This window comes from Phoxinus phoxinus, assembly GCF_949152265.1.
Source record: "Phoxinus phoxinus genome assembly, chromosome: 10".
NCBI lineage: Eukaryota > Metazoa > Chordata > Actinopteri > Cypriniformes > Leuciscidae > Phoxinus > Phoxinus phoxinus.
The window spans coordinates 20593026-20617202 of record NC_136885.1 but is presented as its reverse complement, the minus strand read 5'-3'; the positions used below and the strand labels follow the sequence as shown (position 1 = coordinate 20617202).

General features: G+C 37.2%; 1 protein-coding gene across 4 annotated transcripts; it reads left to right on the top strand.

Moving 5' to 3' along the window:
* The first annotated feature begins 2358 nt into the window (after positions 1 to 2358).
* On the top strand, positions 2359 to 23653 carry dtnbp1a (dystrobrevin binding protein 1a). 4 transcript variants are annotated; one of them, XM_079625238.1, is made up of 10 exons: positions 2359 to 2817; positions 3451 to 3504; positions 4003 to 4053; positions 4235 to 4295; positions 4377 to 4509; positions 6399 to 6531; positions 7506 to 7528; positions 16242 to 16397; positions 17002 to 17145; positions 22182 to 23653. In XM_079625238.1, the coding sequence occupies exons 1-10, from the start codon at positions 2762 to 2764 to the stop codon at positions 22469 to 22471; spliced, it is 1101 nt and encodes a 366-aa protein (XP_079481364.1). In that variant the 5' UTR covers positions 2359 to 2761; the 3' UTR covers positions 22472 to 23653. The 4 variants fall into 4 exon arrangements, with proteins under 4 accessions (XP_079481364.1, XP_079481366.1, XP_079481365.1 ...); XM_079625240.1 differs by having other exon boundaries at positions 2400 to 2817; positions 4006 to 4053; XM_079625239.1 differs by having other exon boundaries at positions 2400 to 2817; positions 4006 to 4053; positions 22179 to 23636.
* Positions 23654 to 24177: the final 524 nt, after the last annotated feature.

Here is a 24177-nt window from a genome sequence, read left to right as displayed (position 1 = left end):
ACCTGTGCAATAAGTCCATTCGTGAAATTTCCTCACTACTAAATATTCCACGGTCAACTGTTAGTGGTGTTATAACAAAGTGGAAGCAATTGGGAACAACAGCAACTAGGCCACAGAGTGGGGTCAGTGCATGCTGAGGCGCACAGAAGTCGCCAACTTTCTGCAGAGTCAATAGCTTCAGATCTCCAAACTTTAGAGAGCTTCATGGAATGGGTTTCCATGGCTGAGCAGCTGCATCAAAGTCTTACATCACCAAGTGCAATGCAAAGCGTGGGATGCAGTGGTGTAAAGCACGCCACCCCTGGACTCTAGAGAAGTGGAGACCGTGTTCTCTGGAGTGACCAATCACGCTTCTCTGACTGGCAATCCAATGGACGAGTCTGGGTTTGGAGGTTGCCAGGAAAACGATACTTGCCTGACTGCATTGTGCCTATAGTGTAAAGTTTGGTGGAGGGGGGATTATGGTGTGGGGTTGTTTTTCAGGGGTTGGGCTTGGCCCCTTAGTTCCAGTGAAAGGAAATCATAATGCTTCAGCATACCAAGACAATTTGGTTAATTTCATGCTCCCAAGTCCCAACTTTGTGGGAACAGTTTGTAGATTGCCCCTTTCTGTTCTGACATGACTGCGCACCAGTCCTGACCTCAACATGATAGAACACCTTTGGGATAAATTAAAGCAGAGACTTCGAGCCATCTACCACTCTGTCTCCTCTGGCACCAGTAAGCTGGTGTGTGGTGGGCGTTCTGGCGCAATATGGTTGCCTTCGCATCATCCAGGTGGATGCTGCACATTGGTGACACTTTGGTGACTTTGGGTGTTACTGTGCACCCAGGAACCCTGCATCTTCCCTACTTGTAACACATTCTTTGCCATTGTGAGGTATTGTCCAAGACATCCTTGAAAAGTACCCCTTAACGCACAACGTTTCCCTGAGGCAACACAAAGAAAAACTGAATTTGTGAACATGCAAAATAAAATAAAAACTTCACAAAACCTGCCAAAAGGCTTCTCTACACCTTCATACACACACACACACACACACACACACACACACACACACACACACACACACACACACACACACACACACACACACACACACACACACACACACACACACACACACACACATTTTTGTGTAAGTTCATGTCATTTTAAATAAGATTACCAAAGCAAATAATCTTGCTTTCTTCTCACACCATGTGTCATGTGACCAAGTGTCAGAAAAGCACATCCCGCCTTCAAATGGTGCATGATAGTGACTCCCAAACCTTATTGGACTGTTCTTTGATACTTTTTGAAACATTCTAATTGGTTGCAATCATTTAAATAAAAATGTACTGAACATAAGGCTTAAGAAAACCTGAGGGCAACGCTATGCAGTAGAGTGTTAAGGGGTGGTTGATTATGATTTCACTTTTCTAACTTTAGTTAGTGTGTAATGTTGCTGTTTGAGCATAAACAACATCTGCAAAGTTACAACGCTCAAAGTTAAAAGCAAAGGGAGATATTTGCTTTTAAATAAATCGTTTTTTAAGGACTTCAACTCTCCATCTCCAACAAATGGCTGGTAGGGACTACACAACATTCCTCCCGGGTGAGTGACATCATGAACCCTCAAATTTACATAAACCCTGCCCCTGGGAACGCGATTTATAGATTATCAAGACAGAAAATGCTAATCAATGACTAGAAGATAACTACACACAAGCTACATAAATTCAATCAACTAACCATTCAGAAATGTTGTCTACATGTTGTCACTTCTTCTTGAGTCTCTCCATCTTTCTGACTCTGGTTTGAACATAAAAGGCTAAAAGTTTTAGAAATTTTCAGTGCATGTCTGTGTGAGGTAAAAGGACACAAGTTGTTGTAGCTCCAACCTGTGTGCTGGGAGCAGCAGCTTATTTGCATTTAAAGGGAGAGACACAAAAAGGTGCGTTTTTACTTACCCTCAAAAAGTGACATCTTTAACATGCTATATTAAAATATCTGTGGGGTATTTTGAGCTAAAACTTCACATACACACTCTGGGGACATCAGAGATTTATTTTATATCTTGTGAAAAGGGCATTAGCTTATATCACCCCTTTAAGTAACTTGAACTGATATAAGAAAAAAGGATGTGTGGAAATGATTATCCCTATGGGACAATAAAGACTCTTATCTACATAGCCTATCTTAAAATTCGTTTTCTAAGGAACATTTATAAAAGCTAATTAAATGTCCAAATTGAATAAGGCCTAACCCTGGCTTGACCTAGCCCTGTCTGTGAAACCAGGCCATAAATTCTTATGGGAACTGGTGATGTTATCTGAATCGGTTCATTGAAACTAACCGCACGAATGAACCGAATCGCTAAAATGAATCTGAGAATTGCTGAACAACCCTTCCTTTTGTCACTTTCACTCTCAGTAAGGGGGCGTGTGTTCAACTAGTACAGGAAGGACTCACGTTAGTACAGCTATCTGACAGACGACGCTGAATCACATTTTCTTACTTTGGGTAAAAATGTAATGTTATGTTAATAATAGTGATCCAGATCCACTATTTATTATTGAGATAAACACTGGCTGGATGAATCCAGCTAACGTTACTGTAGTCCTGAAGACATTGTCCGACGGAGCAAAGCCCACAACGGGACATTAGGATATTGCCCTATGTCATAGGATTGCTGAAGCCCTCGTGAAAGACTGTAAGCACACACAGATCTAACCTAAATGTCAAGCCTGTGTAGAGGAATTAAAGCAGCTCAAGAACATGTTTGAGAATTTCAGAGAGAGACTGCAAACGGTGCAGCAGGACTTCACGTCAGGGTACGTATGAGCTGTCTGGCTGCTTTCGTACTATCTAGAGTCTTAATAAGGTGTCGAGATAGCAAAATGATATGACCTTTAGAACCTGAACTCATATTACACCATATTGACCTAACTTCTGCTTTGGCTTCTTGACGAGAGTGTCCGCTATTCAGCAGAGAGCCGAGAAGTGGACGCTAGCTAATTAGCCTGCTAATAATCTCACTTACTTAACGTTACAGCCATGAGTGTTTTTTTCTTCTTCTTAATATTCACAAAACAAAGGCTACTGGGTATTAAAATAAATAAAATGTATTTAATAATTTCATATTTGTGGGAAGAGGGACACGAGATGTTCAATGCTGTCAAGTTAGCCAAATGCTAACAACTGCAATCTGGAATTGCACTAATAACTTCCAGCTGACTGTCATGTGATGGGGGAAACAACATTACTGACTTTTATTACATTGTCTCTTGTTTAATAAAATGTAAATATTTCCAAGTGACACTAAGTGCATGTTTTATTTAATGACAATAAACAAAATAATTAAAAACATATAAATGTAACCAAACAATAACATACTGTAGTTTTATAACTAGGCATATTATTTGGATTTTAGGATTTTTACAGTGTCATATTTCAAAACTTCTCAGAATCAAGACCCTAAGTGACAAATCCAAGGAGGTGAAAGTAAAGAAAAAACAAAGGTAATGTACAAACACACACACACACACACACACACACACACACACACACACACACACACACACACACACACACACACACACACACACACACACACACACACACACACACACACACACACACACACACACACACACACACAAACAAACAAACTAGTTTTTATATTAAATGTAGACTCTCCATAGGCACAATGGTTTTATTCTGGCTAATGATGTTTTCTATACCCTAACCATAACCCTACCCCTAAACATAACACTCACAGAAAACTTTCTGCATTTTACTTTTTTATTCAAACATCATTTAGTATGCGTTATAAGCTATTTTTTTCGTGGGGCTTAACCAAATGTTCCCACAATTTAAAAAAAAAAATGCAGGTTTTACTGTCTTTGTGGCAACATTTGATCCTCAATGTAGGTTAAATGTGTGTGTGTATATATATATATGTCATGCTTATATACATATATACATAAATATATATTTTATGTCATATATTCTCCCAGAAGAGATGAGCACCTCCCTGAATATTCTGCTGGAGTCGAGTTACTCAGTCGGTAAGTTGCTTTCCTTATTTGTACACAACCATATCAGAAATGTCAATGATGTCAAGTTGTCAACAAACATTTCAGTGCAATGGAATCAAAGGAAGTATTTTGATAAATATCTGAAGTTGATGAATGTAGTAATAACTGTTTTTATTTTTGTTTTGTTTTTTATGTGCTTTTTCTTCACCAGATATGAAGACACTTGGGTCTCCCTTCATAAACGGGGGAAAGAGTGTGCTAAGGCTGGGGAAGTAAGTTCACACATATAACTCTGTACAGTTGACTCATTTGTGGTGCCATAACCATGGTAACTAAACCCTGTGGTCTGTCAGATGGTGGACGGAGAGGTTGTGATGCTGTGTGCACACTGGGAGAAGAGACGAGGAGCAGTGCTGGAGATGCAGGAACAACTGCAGCAGATCCCTGCTTTCCTCTCGGACCTGGAGACTATCACCTCACGTATCGGTGAGACATCACACATAAGAATCTTAATCAGTGACAAATCAGAGGTATTCGTATATATTTATGGTATTGGTAGAGAAGGAGATTATTAATATTACTTTTTAACTGTCATTTTAGTTCATTTGGATTCACTGACAATCTTCCTCTGTGATTCTCATCCGTACTTCCATATTGATACTTACACCAAGCTGGCACAATGTGTCTCGACTTACCAAACTGGAACGTGAGCTGCTTTTAAGGGGAGAATAATCAGTGAAATATCACTTAAATTTCCTTTTTTTATCATTGTAGAAAGCTATCTTAAAATAAAGTACAAGTCATATGGATTGCTTGTATGATACCTTTGAAATCAGTGCTTATTGTACATCTCATGTGGGCTTAAATGGAGCTTTTACTGTGATGGTAGAGGAATAAGATCACCTTGACTGCCTTTGCAGAGTGTTTGTCTACGCACAATGCTACACACTCTGTGTGTAACTGTGGAACACGGTGATAATGAGAGTGATTCCTGTGGAGCTCCATCTGCTGATGTCAGTGGCTGTTGTTCGTGCCGCAACGTTGCCTATTGGCTTCAGTCCTCAGACTTGGGTCCCTTACAAAGTGTATTGTGCAGACTGACTACACAATAGCCTATCTAAAGTTGCTCTGATCGTTCAGTTGTTATAAGCTCTTTTTGTAGTGTTTTGGACAAAAGGACTTTTTGTGTAATATGCATCTAGTTAGTGTAGATCAAATAGTAAATTTGTTACAAGCAGTTATATGCAGTCAAATTGTCATCTGAGAATCAGGTTATGCGGTGTAGATGATTTATACACTACCATTCCAATGTTTGGGGTCTGTAAGACTTTATGTTTTTCAAAGAATGCTCTTATTCTCTTATTTGACCCAAAAAATGCAGTTCAAACCACAATGTTGGGAAATATTGCATTTTAAAATAACTTTTTATGAATATATATACTTTTTATTTAAATATATGAATATATTTAAAATGTAATTTATTCCTGTGATGACAGCTAAATATTCAGCATCATCACTCCAGTCTTCAGAGTCACATGATCCTTCAGAAATAAGTCTAATATTCTGATTTGGTGCTTAAGTAATAGTCTTCTATTATAATCACAGTGAAATGGTTGTGCTGGTTAATAATTTTGTGGATGCAATTTCTTTGATGAATAGAAAAAACTGCATAAATAAAATATCATTTTTTTGTAACATTATAAATGTCTTTTAATGTCACTTTTGTTTATTTGAATACATGCTTGCTTAATAAAAATAATATTATTATTTAAAAGAAAAAAAGTACTTTACAGTACTGTATGTTTAACTGAAAAGTTTCAGGAAATGCAAGCAGTGATTTTCCAAGTGTAAATGGAATTTATATACTTGTTACATTGGTTTGCAGTTTCATTAGGAAGTATGAAGTGGCCAAGTGTAAATACCACCTCCTCCATTATCTTTCTAATGCAAGCAGATATGAAATAAGGCATATCACGTTCCCGGAGAACTGCAAATTCTCATGGATATTTAGGCACTTTTTAGTGTTGCCACTTGGTGGTGTTATGTAGCTATATAAGTCCTGCCTTTGTGCAACCCGCACTGACAGCAAAAAGTTTGCCTATATTTCTATTATCATTCACTTGTGCTCATTTTGTAGTCTGTAATGTAATGCATGTACAGATGAAATGTACTTTTCTCAATGGAAATGACAATATGTCACCATACCTTGCATTCTAAATCAGCACTGCAGAACTCCTTAGCTAGTAGCACATGAATTCAATATGATAGGATGCACACATTATAGGTGCTTTGGCTTTTTTCCCTTTTTTTTTTTTACTGTACATAATTTTAGCTTTAACGTGTTATAAACTTTAGTCTTCCATGTTTTTGCACAGCTCACATGGAGGCTGATTTTGAAGAGATGGAGAGTCGTCTGGTATATCTCGAGGATTTGTGTGCTCAATGTGATCATCAGCGCTACAAGCACTTTCAGGTCCTGCAGCTGGAAAACTACAAGAAGAAGAAAAGGTAAAAACAGTGTTTATTTGGTCTTAAATAAAGGCCCTGGACAGTTTAATGTGTCTATTGTGTCTTTTAGCCAGTACTTTTCCTTTCTGCTGTCTTTTGTCCCCTTGGCTGAATTATAACCAGCCCTATATGTCAGAAAGCCTTTGTGCAAGGGTTCTGTAGGAAAGATAGAATGGGATTTAGGTGGTACTAGTGTTATCATAGCATCAAACACCCGAATCATCACATTTCCCCTTGATCATTTGCTCATTCAGAGATGACTCTTCTGAAGGCATGCTGTGATCAGGACACGCACTGTGTGCTGCATTTCATGGTCATTTGATCAGCTTACAATAACTGCAGAACATGAAGGTTCTGTCCATCAAGGATTCGCCCCTTTAACTTAATAAAGGAACAGTACATTGCCATTTTGACAATATTTTGCACCCTGGCAATGTTGAGAACATATTAGGGCATCTGTATTGAATAAGAGTAATGTAACGCCTGCTGTTTAGATTGTTTATCATCACAATGACACTGCACACAGTGTGTTTTGCCGATTTCACAGAAGCATTGAATAACCACACGCAGAAATAAGCGCCAAGGAAAAAACGCGAATGTCCTATTGTCCTTGTACTGTATGAAAACACTATCAAGCATGTATGTGTGTTGTGTAATCATACAGGCATTCGTGTTTCTTTTGATGCTGTGTGCTCTCGCTGTTTGAGCCTGTAGCTAAATCATACATCTCTGGCTTTGCCCAGTGAGTTGGAAAGCAGCTGGGCTCAGTGCTCAGTGCCCTTCTCCTTCTGCGTGTGGGTATTCATTAGTACAAACACACAGATGCAAAAGTTGTCAGCGCCAGTGAAATGCTGCAGCCTCTTTTTCTCGGGAATCTGTGGGCTGACTTAATGTGACATCTGGTGAGATCTTGTGCTCTGTAGGTGACTATATGTATTTGTTGTGTATGTAACTTTTTTTTAATTTTTTTTTAGGAAAGAGCTTGAGTCTTTCAAAGGTAAGAATGATATTTTTTTACATCTTGAGAGCACAATCAGCCTAACTCCACAGCTACAGTATATACATTTAATAAAAAAAGCTTACCAATGTTTTTATATATATATATCACTTTATATTAAGTGGCTTTAAGTACTATGTACTTACATCAAAAAATAAGTACAATGTACTTATTGTGTTCATGTTTTATTGTAAACCACTTTTGCTGCTATTGCGGTGTGATACGGGTAAGGTTAGGGACAGGTGTGGTGGTATGGTTAAGTTTAAGGGTGGGTTAAGGTATAAGGGAAGGGTCAACAGTGTAATTACAAATGTAATTACATAAATTAATTACAGCTGTAATTACATGCAGGTATTTTAAAAATACAAGTACAATGTAAAAAACATGTATGTACACAATAAGTCCATTGTATCAAATTAGTAATTTCAATGTAAGTACATAGTACTTAAAGCCACTTAATATAAAGTGGGACCAAATAGGGGTCACATTGTTACAAAAATATTTAAAATAAATGCTGTTCTTTTGAACTTTGTTCATCAAAGAATGGATAGAAAGAAATGTATTAAGTTTTTTTTTCTCCAAAGAAATATAATATATCAAAATAATAAATAGCACAGCTGTTGTCAACATTAATAATAATCAAATTATTTAAGGACCATATCAGCATAATCAGCATATCAGAATTATTTCTAAAGTATCATGTGACTGAAGACAGGAGTAATTGCTGCCAAAAATCATAATTTGCCATCACAGAAATAAATTACCGGTACATTTTAAAATATATTGAAATGTAAAGCAATTTTAAATGTATTTAAAATTGTAATAATATTTGACAATGTTGATAATGTTCGTGTTATAACTGTATTTTTGATCTAATAAATCTAGACTTGGTTAGCATAAGGCACTTGAAAACAACATTGAACAAGACAACATTTAAAAAACTTTACAGAGCCCAAGCTTTTGAACGGTATTGTATTTAATTAGTTACTTATAATTACTTAAAGTATTATAATTTTAATTAATTATAATTTTGTATATAATTGTATTATTATTTCTTTAACATCTTAAACAGGTTCAAGAAGTAGAGAGATCATATGTACTAAAGAATTGTATGAAAATAAATAGTTCAGTAAACTATTTACTAACTATAAACTAGAAACTATAAAAATAGTTTCATTAATTGTGATTTAAAAATAGAAACAGAAAAAAGATCACTGAATCAATAATGGTTTCTTATTTGGTGGATGTGCCGGTTTCAGAGGGATAAATAGTTCCCAGTTTAGTCGTTTTGTATATTATTTTAGCATTTTTATTTACATCATGAAGCTCAGTCATTTAGTGCTAAACACTGATGATTAACCGTGTAGTAATTACCCAGGCGACACAAATCAACCTCAGGGAGGGCAAAACCGCTCTAGTGAGTGGACGCTGTCTTTATTTGGTCTTATGATGCCATTAAATCCACACTGACCTCCAAGGGAGGCTGCCTGCTCCATCTGTTCATACCTACCGTCCGGAGAAAATAACATTCACTTTCATCATCATCACAGCTCTTCAATGTATCAGATAGAGATGTTGTACTAAACAGAATTTGCCTTTGGCGGCTATGCATCATTGTTCACATATCCGTGCCCTTTATCTGGAGAACATTTAGGTCATCTGAGTGTAGAGGTTATTTTGTAATTGTAAAAGTAGAAGTTAAGAATAAGGATTAAACATTTTTTGAATGTATTCATTTGACATCCTAGTGATTCTACAAATGTCTGTGTCACTGAAAAAGTGGTGAAGACTGTTTATAACACTTCCTTTGGTACGTAGGTGGTGTTGCTTGAGATTGGCCCGTTGTTTGTGTGGGCAGTGTGCTTCAAGACTTCACACATCATACTTGATTATTTATTTATTTAGGTTTTAAAAGGATTTTTTATGTTTTTATGGATTCATTTTTCCCGTCTGGACAAGGAAGCTGTGGTTTACTAATACCGGTATGTGCAGTGTAAAATGCAACGCTGATATCTGTGAAAAACTTTTAGATTTATCAATTACTTCTGTGTAATGTGCTTTTGTGTCAGATTGCAGTGTTTTTGGCACTAACTAATGATTATTCACACTAATGTTGACGTTATTCCTGTTCTCTAATTATCTAATTGTAATATTAATCATAAGTGTAGTTGAGTGTTGCATAAAGTATAAGATCGATTGATTAGTCCCAGATTGCAAAGCGATGAAAGCAAATATTTCACACAAAACTCCGATTTCTACAGACCCTCACCCCTATAACAGGATGTGAATGGTACGTTCCCTGCTTCCCTCCTCACTCCAGCTGCATCTGTAGCTCTGTGTCCCTGAGCAGGCAATGTCTCAGCATTCCTGGCCATAGAGGAGCTGCTTCTGGAATAAAACCGGCTGCAGAATATAAGATGTTCGTTTAGCTGTTCTTCAGCCTCACTTTAACTGCAGTCTCAGGCTTATCAGTCCTGCTTTCAGCTTATCTGCACTCTTCAAGGAGAAATACAAAATGTCCACGTCGGGAACTCTGGACAGCAGCATGAGAGATTCTTGTAGGTTTCCAGACACTCTTTTTTTAATTCAATATTGAGTAGATGGTTGTAAGGTTAATTTGATGTGCTGATGTATCGCAGTTCTGGCTGTATTTCAAAGGATCTGAATTGGTGGTTTGCAGTCATTGTTTGTCATCTTTGGGTTTGGCAGGCTTTAGTAATGGAATTTCAGCGCAGATTAGGATGCATACTGTGGCTTTTGTGTCTGTATGCCTTTTCATTACCAGCCATCATAATGCGAGCCTATGCAGCGCTTAGAATTATATTTTTTCTAAAAGACTTTGGATACATCAAATTTAGAAATGTTGCTGTAAATCTGTTTGAAAGACATCCTTGCCATGTAGTTATTAACTTGAAGTTGGGGTTAGTATTCCTGCTGTTGCTGTAACATGACAATGTCTTAATGAGCCTGTTTGCTTAACTTGTGTGCCCTCCAACCGTTGTGCCAAATTGGTTCATTTTTGACCTGTACATTGGGTTGTAGAGCTGCAGCCTCTAGGTGCCTCATGTATTACCATCTCATAAAGTTATCTCAGAGATTAAGCATTCACTAAAGAGAATTGATATATTATGCGGCGTGAGCTACTGAAGCATAAAAGGAGGCGCGATGACATTATGTTATGTTTTGTTTGTGTGAGCAGTCGTCCGTGAGGGGCTGCCACTTTTACTTTCGTTTTGTTTGTTTATTTTGATATATTAAAGTGTTTGAACATTCGCCGGTTCCCGCCTCCTCCTTCCTTATCAACATACCTCTTTACACTTATCAACGCTTCCCCGTGAATTTTAGTAATAAAATAGCTCAGCTACTGAATCATTACATTATATTTCTCAGCAACGAGGGGGTTACTTCGCTATTTTGAAGTAATTCAACTCACTGCTTCGCTGTTAATAGAGAGAGAAGCTGTACAGATGTACAGCAGCTCTCTCTCTCTCTCTCTCTCTCTCTGTCTCTCTCTGTCTCTCTCTCTCTCTCTCTCTCTCTCGATTAATTCAAATAAATGTAATCTTACACACTATTTTATCTCTTTGTCTGATTGAAAGCAGGCAGAATGATAACCGTCAAATATTGCGCTGCAAACATCAATGACAGCTTTAAGTTGTCAATGGTGGCAAATGACTATAGTATAAGCGGGATAATTCATGGCTATCTGTTCATTAAATAATTTTAATGCACGATGTGGAGACAAAGATCATCCCGGCGCGAAGCGAACTTATTTTCAAAGGTTGTACAATTTGTGATTTGTGTGAGTTGTATGTTTTCTAACAAAAAGTTGCTAGAACATTTAGGTTTGAAAAAACCTAAGCAAAGGGGTTACTGTTTATTTTAAGGTTTCCTTGTTACAGTTTAATTATACATTTACGTACTGAGTAATATCAAGTAACAACATGTACACTTACTATTTGGTAAGTACATGTAGAATGTATGCATAACACATGTAGTAAAATGCATAATTTACTGTTATTACTACTGTAAGTACATGTAACGTGTCTACTGACACAAACCAGAGACTATTTATAATTCATTGTCCATCCTAATTGACTGTGGTTGTTGGGCAGAGTAGTGATCTTGAACCACCCGTGTGTTGAAAGAAGACAGTGTTCATACATTCCTCTTTCTGTTGCTGGATTCTGGGGTTCTGTTCTGTGTGCGGAGGCAGGTCAGCTCATTGGAGTCATTAACCTGTCTGGCCCATGGGCTGAACCTGCATTACCATCCGCTGCCAGATGCTCCACTGATTAGCACTGCATTTCTTCTGCTGGTTTTTACTAATAGAAGATTGATGGTTTTAATGAACATTGTCATCAGTGTAATCTAGCCATATTCACAGCGAGCAGACCATGAAACTGTGTTGTCGAATTCATAGCCGTGGTTCTGTCCATTGGCCCTCACGAAGGTTCTTAAAGGAACACGCCGACTTTTTGGGACTTAAGCTTATTCACCGTATCCACCAGAGTTATATAAGTCCATACATACCCTTCTCATTTCTGTGTGTGCCGTAACTCTCTGATGCACCCACCGCTAGCCTAGCTTAGCACAAAGACTGGAGGTAAACGGCTCCAGCTAGCATACTGCTCCCAATAAGTGACAATAACGCCAACATTTTCCTATTTACATGTTGTGGTTTGTATAGTCACAGCAGGTACAAATAACAAGGTCACATGAGACACAGCCATCTCCTAAACATATACTGGGAACTATATTCTCAGAAGGCGAAGCACTGCTACTTCAATGGAGTGATTTGCTCGCAGCACCTGGGAAGCCCCGTGGTGAGGAGCAGAGAGTTCGCTCAGTGTTGCGCTAATCACTCCACCCAAGTGATTAGCTTGCTTCGCCTTCTGAGAATATGGTTCCCAGGGTTAGAAGATGGCTGTCTCTCATGTGACCTTGTTATTTGTACACACTGTAACTATACAAACCACAACATATAAATAGGAAAATGTTGGCATTATTTTGTCACTTATTGGGAGCAGTATGCTAGCTGGAGCTGTTTACCTCCAGTCTTTGTGCTAAGCTAGGCTAGCAGTGGGTGCGTCAGACAGAGTTACGGCACGCACAAAGATGAAAAGGGTATGTATCTAACTCTGGGTGATACGGTGAATAAGCTTCCCAAAAATAATAGTATAAGTCCCAAAAAGTCGGCGTGTTCCTTGAAAGTGGGTATGAAATGGAAGTTGCGATTTATTTATTTATTTATTTTTCCCTATTGTGACGTACATCCGAGTAAAACGGCTTTTCGAACGAGAAAAATGTTGGGCTGAACTTGATTTTGTCCATGGGGAACTAACTTGATGGTTGTGGTTTGCTATTGGTCAATCTCATGTGAGTGACAGGTTTTCCTGCCCTCACAGCAGTAAACACGTCATCAGAGAGGAGATGTCGTTGCAAGTTGTTTTTTGATCAAACATTATGGGGGCACATGAATTAAAAAAAGTGCATGGATAAATCATTCATAATAATATTCCATTTAAATTTTGTATTTGTTCATTTTGATTTCATGGTGATTTAAACATGTTTCCCTCATTTGAGGCATGAGTGTGGAGGATGTGACAAGTGTGATCAGAGAGCCTCAGGCTCACCCTGTGCCGTCAGCTATCATTAGCTGTCACACGTACGTAACCGAAAATGTGACGAAAGGCACAGCTTAACTCTGCAGATTTAGTACTTTCATTCTGTATCCATGATTTAGTTCCCGTGGACATGTAATCTTTCAAGGCAGGAAGCTATCCGTTATCATTGCCATTCATCTCAATAGCACTTGCTCAGATTGCATAGGACAATCCACCCCTTACCTGACCGGTAGTATGCCAGCTCATGGGCGCTCCGTTCTGCTGTCTGTTTTTTTTTTTTTTTTTTGACAATCACCTGAACCTCAAATGTGTTAAGTAGTAAAAAGTCATGGGGTATTAAGAACAAACCCAATCCCTTCACTAGCACCTCTTCTGATCTGTGACGTCAAAGGCAGCAGATAGGGAAAATATAAATCCATTTCATGCCTTTAGAGCTCTTTAAATAAGTTAGGAAAGGCATCTACTGTAATTAATAAATAATAATTAGGAATATATATGTTTATGAGGTTCTTATCAGTCCGAATATGGTGCTGCTTTTGAATGGCCGTCAAAGGAGAAAGATGCTTTTTGCAGCCAGATGGCATCTACCAGCAGGAGCTAACAGGACAAACATTGACCTCTTGGAAATGTCAAGTTAGTAAGTAAAATGCATTGAACCTGCGCCATTGCAAGTTCCTTCTAATTCTTAAAGCATTAGCCCCATTAAAAGCTTGTATATATTCCATTTAAAAAGAGAACAGTCATTAAATAAGGTTGATGTCACAAATGTAGACTTGTCTATGGAAGGCTACATGTTGGAGAGTCAGTATATGTATATATTTGCTATATTTTGCATATCTGTGTTTCCTGATACAGTAGTAATGGTAAAGCAGTTTCCTGAAGAAATACTTTTATTGACAAAGGATGCATTAAATTGATCAAAAGTGACTGTAAAGACATTTGTAATGTTACAAAAGACTTCTAAATAAATGCAGCCCTCGTGAGCATAATATACTTCTTTCAAAAACAAACAAACAAAAACCAACTTACTGATCCAATCTTTTGAATGGTAGTGTCAATTAAAGGAAATTGTTAGAAATATTCCCTTGCATATAGATGTTAACCTAAAATGTTGATGTTGAACAAGAATTTTTGTTTTATTTGCCATTTAGCATAATACCAGTTTTTATATTAACATTTAATTGACATGGAATCCAAGCAATGGATTTTTTTACTCCTAAACAGGTAGTTTTATTACTGTAAAGAGATGGCATAATAATGATTCTGCTGTGAAATATTGATTTGACAAGCGTTGAGGGCCTGAAGCAGGTTATTAGCTTAGGCGGCAACAGAAGAGGCTGTCAACCAGATATCATTGCTAAACTAATGTCATGAAAATACATGCATACATATTCAGTTTATTTGAATGTGCTTGCATCATCTTCATTTACATAGCCCACTTTTGCAAGGCTAATGTTGCGCTGAAATGGGCAACAATGGTTTCCTACTGAACATGCTTAGATTCAGCCCAGCACTTTTATTTAACACTGCTCAACCAGCGTGTCTGTTGAAAAACAATATGTGACAGGACTGTAGGTAACACCACGTCATAACAGAGGTGCACTTCACAGCTTTGTCAATGGACTCATTTTCCTGACAATACACAGGATAAAGGTAGACAAAGTCTGCTCTATATTTGATGTTGCTGTATCCATACTTGCATGCATTAAAGGTTTTTTAAACCTTATTATATTAGTGACTTGTCTTGAAATACTTAGTGTTTAGGGAGTTTTAGGGGATTTATTTAGCGTAATATCAAGTTTTTGGAGGTAAAATAAACGTTTCATTCTGGAAGTTGCATTTAGACTGTGACATCTTAAGCTTTGACAGGATGTTTGTACCGTATCTATGCATACATCACACCCATAAACACCACAGATGGTGACATTTAAATAGCATAGGCAGACTTCCTGCTTTTTTAGAGAAGAGTATGCACTTCCTGTGAAAGATTAAGTATTTCATTGCACATCTTGTATGACTCGCAATAAGCGTACACAAAAGAAGCGTTGCGTTCTCTCCCACCCCTACTAGATCATAACACGCTGCGGTAAGCTAGCATGCAGGAAAGACATTTGTGGATGATCTTCTTCATTGTCGGAGAGACGGCTGTAGAAAACATGTTTGAAATTGTACACTGTTGTTTGAAGTTTAGATCTCAGAGGTTTACGTTAGCAAATTTGCAAATAGTTTTGGAAAATGCATATGGCAGATATTGGATATTGTGTGTTTATGTGTGGGATTGGACAGTTTAATTCCAAAAAGTAATACTTTTAGTATTAAAGTGACAGTAAAGTAATTGTTACCAACAACAAAACAAAACTATTTCAATAAATGTTGTTCTCATGAACTTTATATCCAACAAAGAATACTGAAAACTGTGTTTCATGGTTTTCACAAAAATATTAAGCAGCATAACCATTGACTGATATTATCTAAAAACATTTTTGAGTGCCGAATCAGCATATTAAAATGATTTCTGAAGGATCATGTGACACTGTGTAGACTGAGGAAACGACTGGTGGAAATTCAGCTTTGCCATAATAGGAATGCATTACATTTGAAAAAACATACAAATTCAAAAGAGTTATTGTCAATTGTTGTTATAATTTTTGATTAAATAAATGCAGCCTTGGTGAGGATAAGAGGCGTCTTTTTTTTTTTTTTTAACAGTAGTTTTTAGAATGTTGATGAAAAATATATTACAGATCAGATACTTATGTAGAAGATTGTTATACTTTATCCACAATGGTGGATTAACTTGGCACAGCTGTGGCATCAGTAGGCAGTGGCCATTCAGATTGTTAATGCGTTCCTACTAAATTTGTTGATATGAACACAAACTGTTGTTGTATGTCATTTTAATATTTATGTAGTGAAAATAAGTGTTATGCAATAGCTTTATGTGTGTTCAAGTGTTGTATGTTACTACATTGATTCTCTGAGGGTGAATCCACTTCCCTTTCCAGTTCATTTTATGCTTCCATCCCCCATCTCTCTCTTCTCTCTGGCATTTTGTAACCTACTTGGTGTTTTATGTCTTACTTTAGCGGAGCTCGATACAGAACATGCCCAGAAAGTGCTGGAGATGGAGCATGCGCAGCAGGTCAAGCTAAAGGAGCGACAGAAGTACTTTGAAGAGGCATTTCAGCAAGACATGGAGCAGTACCTTTCCACAGGATACCTCCAGATCACAGATAGGAGAGGTCAGTTACCTATTTTATAAGGACCACTTCTGCACATACTTGTTCAAATGCCTGAAATTGATTTGTTATGCTTTTAACAACACTTTTAATATTCATATTTACTCTCCTTGTGTAGACCAATGTGCATTTAGTGTGACAGTGAGCAATGGTTTAGCAGTCAAAATATGTTCTCTTTTTCATAGTAACCTTCAGAAAATAGCATCGAAATAGTTTGAATCCCAGCCGCTCTATATGATGTGCTGCTCACGGCTCTGTCCTTCCCTTTATGAATATTTAAACACACTGTTACTGTGTTAAATGGGAGGTTAAAGAGCTTATGCAATGATGTTGATGGTCTTCTCTTTCCTCTCTCTTGCCTTAAATGCTGCCCTGATGTGTGAGGTACGCTTTCCCATGCATCCCCCGTTCTTCAGGACGACATCTTTTTCCCAGCCTCTTCCATCCATGTCAATATATTAATTATATTGTGAAATTTGCTTGTATATTCCTGAACTAAATCTACAGTTCTGTAGGTTTTAAAGCGATCAGCTGGTTTGGTGTTAGGATTCACAAAGTTGAATCAAACCAGTAATAGTGGTTTGTTTTCTTTCATCTTCTGGGGCAGATCCAATAGGCAGTATGTCCTCAATGGAGGTGAATGTTGATCTGTTGGAACAAATGGATCTCACAGATGTGTCCGACCACGAGGCTCTCGATGTCTTCCTCAGCTCCGTAGGTGAAGAGAGCAGCGCTTTCTCTCCTGACACAGGTCGGTCGTGCTGTTAATGTAACCTGACTTCATTTGTTTCTTTAAAAATGTATTTTGACGCCTAATAATATGCACTTTGCACTTTTTCTGTAAGCACCAAAGTACCAAGCACCAAAAACACAAAACAAAGACCTACTGTGACGAATTCAGAATCAGAAACAGAATCAGTTTTATTGGCCAAGTGTGCTCACTCACACATTGAATTTGTTGTGGCATTGGAAATTTCAATACACTCTTAAATGATGTTTTGAAAACAACACAACCAGTGTTGTTTCTTAACACACTTTTGTGTCTAGATAAGGACAACACATTTTGTGTTACTTTTAAGTCAACCAATGTGTTATTCCTCTTTACACGGAAAGTATGTTGAAATCTTTAAATCTGTTATAGTTAGCCAATTTGTCAAATATGTTATTTTTGATCCATTTGAACAAATCTTGTATCCAATAAAAACATGTAGTTTATATAGAATTGATTAACCCTGCATTTACATAAATCAAATTTCAAAAATAGTCAAAATTCAGAAAAGTGAACAATTAAATTATGGTAATTTAATCATTAGCAATGCTGTTTGATTGAAAGTGTTCTTGAAGAGTTAACGGTTAATTAAGTTTGTACTTTGAATTAAAAAAATTGATTTGACAGCATCTTAAACATTAATAATTTTTATTTACATATTTGTTTGAGTGCATAACAGTACAAGTGTGAGGGTCGGTGAGATGAAGCCTCTCGTGTATCTGTTGTCACCGTCAATAACTGCCACAGGTGCTTTAGGGACTTCTACCATTCAAAGCTGCAAGGGTGCAAATAGAGACACATTTGTTATTTATACACATAACAAATATAGCAAGCTAATGTTAGCTAGAATGCCAAGAAAAACGTTAGCGTCAGAGATAATGTTAACTTCTTGGGTCCTTTTGCACAGTATGTGGCACTGTGAGCTCAGTTCATTTGTGACAGAGAGAGAGATGATGCGGTAAACGGCACCGTGAAATTCCCTCATGTGAATCACGGCATGGCTACAGCGTGTCTGATTAATTAGAAACTATTCCACTCACAATAAATCTAGCAAAAGAAACCATAAAGCTTGTTAAAATTAGTTCCTACCACCAAACTTATGCAGCGTTGGCTGTTATAAGGTAGTTTGTGACGTCAGAAGCACCAGCAATTTCAAACTGCCTTTTTGAGACTGTCTGTGGTTGACCGCAGTTTTAAGGAGAAAAATACTCCGCAATGGTGACGACTTATGAATTTGCACATGGTTTCATGGTTTGTCTTATCTCTCAATATTAGTTTTATAAGAACAACAAAAGTTAACAAACATAAACAAACATTACCCCCCCCCCCCCCTTTTTATTTATTTAAATTACATAAGTGCCTAAATAAAGTACAAAGGGAGGGGGATCGAACTCAGCAGAAAAATCATAGTAACAGATGTGTTAATCTCTAAGTTCTGCTATCATGTAAATGTTGGAGAAAGGCAACCCAGACATTGCGAAAATTAATACGAGACTTTGCATCAATAAACCCTGTTTTTTCAAGGTTTAAGACAGACCATCTCAGCAAGCCGTCTCTGAAAACATGGGGGAGCAGTGGCTTTCCAATCCCTTAATATAATTCTCTTGGCCACAACCATTCCCAGCATTAATACTGCAAATAAAAAAAATTAGGTAAAGAGGAAACAGTGTCCGAATAGCCAAAGATGGTCAGTTCCATTTCAGGAGGGAAAGTTTGATCATATGCCGCCGAAGACCCCAAAAAAATCTTGCTAGTAACTCTAGAGTTTCAGGTGGAACAAATTAGAGACACCGCTGGGTGGATTTAGAATAGTGCAGTCTGTGTACAATTTTAAACTGAATTAATTGGAGTCTTGCATTGATGGAACAGCTATGTATTCTCTTCAAGATTTCAGACCAGAGGTTGGCAAATATATTGATACCAGCCTCCTTTTCCCAGGCTACCCTATAATCAGAAGATATATTCAACTGTGAAGAGAACAGGGAGACAAATTGGGAAACCATATGCCTAGAATCTGGTACTTGTCGCACCAGGTTATAGAAACAATGGTCTTCCTGATGAATCCTATAGTCTGCTGAACATAATGCCGAACAGCCAAATCTGCAAATAACGGAAAAAACGAGAGGGAGAAAGATCAAATCTACTAAAATGGTGATCAAAAGAAGAAAGGTGACGTTTGTGTACAGCTCGTTAAATGTAGAAAGACCCTCATTATTATTCCGCATTTGGAAGATTCTATCACTCAAAGCGGGTATAAAATGATGATTCTCACTAATGGGAGAATAAAGGGAAGGCTGCGTGATACCAAGAAATGTCTTAATTTGTTTCAATATCCTTAAAGAACTATGCACTACAATTTTTTTTAGTAATGCTCTTTAAAGGAACATTCACATTGGCTAATAGTAAAGCCGGGAGAGAACTCTTGTTTACAAAATGAGATTCCATGTGAATCCAGCTAGGATAATCCATAGCACTCTCACAAGAATAGGGCGATCCATAATTCCAAAACATCAAAGCCCTTAGTGTTGAAAAACTGGCATTACCAACCCGCCCAGCTCTTTAGATTTCTCTAAGTGTGCCTTAGAGATACGATGTGCTTTAAAACACCAAATAAAAGAGAAAATTATCGAATCTAGATTTTTAAAAAAAGATTTCATAAAATGGATGGGTAAAATCTGAAACCAATATAAAAACTTTGTAAGGGCCACCATTTTTATAGCATTAATACGGCCGATTAACGATGGTGGAAAACCATCAATTTTTCAGTGGTAGATTTAAGGCTCTGTATCGTTGCCATAAAGTTAAGCTTATATATGTCTTTTGGATCTGAGCAAATAACCAATCGTAAATGCGTAAAATGATTCTGAATCATTTTAAAAGAGAGGGACTCTATAAATCATTAGGAATATGACTGCCAAGAGGAACAAAGATGCTTTTATTCCAGTTAATTGAATACCCGGAAAAAGAACCTAATGGTTTATTCAATCCATTAAAGGGGGTAAAGAATTAATGGCGTTAAAAGCAAATCATCCGCATATAAAGAGAGTCTGGTCTCTACAGACCCAATTGTAATGCCACTAATAGAAGAATGGTGCTGAATACTTATAGCCAGTGGTTCCAGAGCCAGATTAAATAATAAGGGACTAAGGCAACAGTCCTGTCTTGTCCCACGATAAAGAGGGACATAGTCCCTGGTAAGTATTGCAGATTTTGGGTTTTGCATAAAGCATCTCAATATATGCACAATTTTTTTTTACCAAACCCAAACTTATCTAGCACTGAATATAGATATCGCCACTCGATCTGATCCAAGGCCTTCTCTGCATCAAGTGAAATAATGGCTGCCCTAGACGGTCCGCTGAGAGCCTTCACTAAACATAACATTTAAAAGGCGTTGAACGTTTCAAAAAGAAAATCTACCCAAAATAAAACCAGTCTGATCATGATGAATTAATGAATCAATGTGTTTAGTTCAGACTGATGGCCAAGACTTTGGCAACAATCTTCTGGTCACAATTAAGCAAGCTCAATGGTCTATAACTGGAAGGATCTGTCATGCCTTTCTTTTTTCAATAATAAACAAATCGTAGAGAGAATTAGGGAACAGTTTATTTTTAAAAGAATGATTTATCCTTCTAAGCAGTAGTGGGGCAATTATGTCTGCATGCGTTTTATAGAATTTAATACAGAACCCATCAGGCCCTGAGGCCTTACCATTTGAAAAGGACTTGATAGCCTTCAATTTCATCCAAAGTGAACTCTTTATCCAGCTCCTCTCTGGCAGCCTCACTAAGCTTTGGAATGTCAATAGTATCAAGAAAGTCAGGCACATTACATTTTGAAGTGAAAAGATACTTATAGAATTCTTGAAAGCAGGCATTAATTTCCTTTGGCTTAGTTAACAGCACACCAGACCTTGATTTCAATTTAAAAAATGTCTCTATTAGCCTATATGCCTCTTAGTTGCGATTTTAACCACAGGGGGACTTTAAGTACATTAACAAAGTAAAAATACTTTACTTTCCACCACTGCTGTGTATTCAAATACATCAAATAAATGAAATATGAAACACTAAATACCAGTTGTTTTAAATTATACAAGTGAATTTAAGCATCACCGCATTCTAATGCACAGCATAAAACAGATATTCATTTTGAGATTGGCTAAAGATTACATTTAACAGCATTATTAATATTTTTAAAGATGATCTTTTAAGTGAGCATTATAGAAGACAGTGAAGAAAATCTAAATATAAAATGTGCAATTATAAATATATCCATTGAGTGTCCCATTTAGAAATGGAAAATATGGTAGTTTTCAGCTGTCCTCAAGTTTTACCTTATTAAAAGCCATTGCGCAAAATACTGAAGATATTCCCTCTAGATCAGAGCAGACAATGCAAAAAGATTTTTGTGCTGGAATGACTGTGAACACGTGAGACTTTCATGGCATGGAAGTATTCAGGGTTGTGACTAGGGATGTCCCGATCAGGTTTTTTTGCCCTCGAATCCGAGTCCGAGTCATTTGATTTTGAGTATCTACCGATACAGAGTCCCGATCCGATACTTCTATAATACGTACATAAAAAAAGAAGAGCGAAAAAACAGATCCAGGATGTTCCTTATTTTTTATTTAATTCACCTTATTTTAAAATTCAACAACTCTGTTGAGCACTTCTGTGAGGTAGCTTGAACAATCAAGTAATAAGTAACATAAATTCTTCACTTTTGGTGATGTCAACAAAGTGATGTCATGCCGCACGCGTTGCTGTTTCTGTGTGGAGTCAAAAGGGTCTAACTCTGTGCCACCGCATAACTATAGATGTGTTAAAAAATAATGAGAATATATATACATATATATCTGAGTCCTGATCGGGAGGTAACGTCCGATTCCGATCGAGTCTGAAACCACGTGATCGGGCCCGTACATCCCTAGTTGTGACTGCACTTTTAAGGCTAATTCATATTCTAAAATAGATGGTGTGACATATTTTCACCTTGTTGTGTCTGTTCAGCAGAAGGCCCAGCTCTGGAACCTGACTCATCCCCATCAGACATCAGCCTGAAGGTGCCCTCACACACAGAGCTGCGGCAGACCGTGTCCTCCATCTCTTCCTCCTGCACCGACACCATCAGCGGCGTGACCGAGGGTCCGGATGAAGAGGATGGCAGCGAGGAAAGCTGCAGCGGAGACTCCCCACTGGTCCAGTCAGATGAAGAGGAGGTACATGCTGACACAGCCCTCATGGCCCTCCCAGAAACAGAGCCGCTCAAAAGCTCAGACGACAGCGACACACAGGCCCCCTAGTGGCCATGCAGGGGGAAACGCACTCGCTCAAGTTGGTTTCTGGACATGAAAACCTGACAGTGCCCAGACAGAAGGAGTGCTAATGTCCAGCCAGATGTTTCTTCATGGCTTAATGCGACACTTTGAGATGAAGGTTTTGGAGCCTTGTTGAACGCGGTTTGTGCTCAGCCTTGAGAGCAGCTCTTTTCAGACTGTTAGCACTGTGATTTTTGCTTCATTCTTTCCCAATACAAATAAATCAACACAATGTATGAATCAATTCTTCGTATTACCTGCTGCATCAGAATTATATAGAAATTAATAAACATTTGACAGTGTTACTGCTATCACTGATGTATGTTGCATGAATTTGTAATGCAGAGCTCGTTTTTGAGCCGATTGAAAGACTCTGAAATAAAATATACCTTGAAATAAGATGGGCCTCACGGACATTCTCAGTGATGGACTGATATTTCAAATCATAGTGATCTAAAGAAAATATCTTCCACCAAAGATTTCACAGTCTCCGGTATAAAAATAGCTGGGAACATTTGGACCATCTGTGGTTGCAGGATTTACAGGCTCCCTGTACAGCAAGCTGTTGCTCTGAAACCCTGTTTCCTCTGGGGAAAACACTGAATTATCACGGTACCTGCAGTAAGAATGAGGGTTTAAAAGGAAGAGGAAAGTCTGACTGCATGGCTTTTAAAATGTTTCCAAGAACTAGGGATGTTCTGCCGTTATTAGTGCACTAACGTTCAAAAGTCTGGGGTCTGTATGATTTTTTAAAATTCTTTTGCTCGCCAAGGCTGCATTTATTTAAAAAAAAAAAAAGTAATATTGTAAAATATTATTACATTTTAAAGTAACTGTTTCCAATAATAAAATACCAATTATTCCAGTGATGGAAAGCTGAATTTTCAGCATCATTACTCCAGTGTCACATGATCCTTTAGAAGTAATTCTAATATGCTGATTTCCTGCTCAAGTAACATTTCTTATCGATGTTGAAAGCAGTTGTGCTGCTTAATATTTTTGTGGAAAAAGTGACATTCGTTGTCAGGATTCTTTGTTGAATGAAAGTTCAAAAGAACAGCATTTATTTGAATTTTTTGTAACAATGTATAAGTCTTTACTGTCACTTTTGATTAATTTAATGTATCTTTGGTAAATAAAAGTATTAATCTCTTTCAAAAAATACTGACCCAAAACCTCTGAACATTAGTTGTAAATACATATTTAGATATACAACAACACATTGTATAACATTAGTCAACATGAACTACCAATACAAATACTTTAAAATCATTTATCTTAATGTTAATTTCAACATATACATGACCTACGCTAACATGCACAATGAACAGTTGCATTAATTTTAGATTTATATAAATATTATATAATATATCTTTGTACATGCTTATTCCTCTTTTTTTACATTTAAATGTTTACCATCATATGATGTTCATAGGAAATATTTTAAAACTAAAAAATAATTTAATAGCACTGTTAAATGTAACCTTCAAATGTAACAATTAATAGACTTTTCATACTGGGTATCAATGTTGTAATGCCTAAGTTAGCGTTTAAAATGATTCAATTTGTGTTCCGTATATTTTGTTTACACAAAATTTATAGAATAGAATATAGAGAAAGAATTGGATTTTGGGCATTTTATCAGTTATTGTCCTTAACATTAAAATAGTCACTGTTTGGTAACCTGTAAT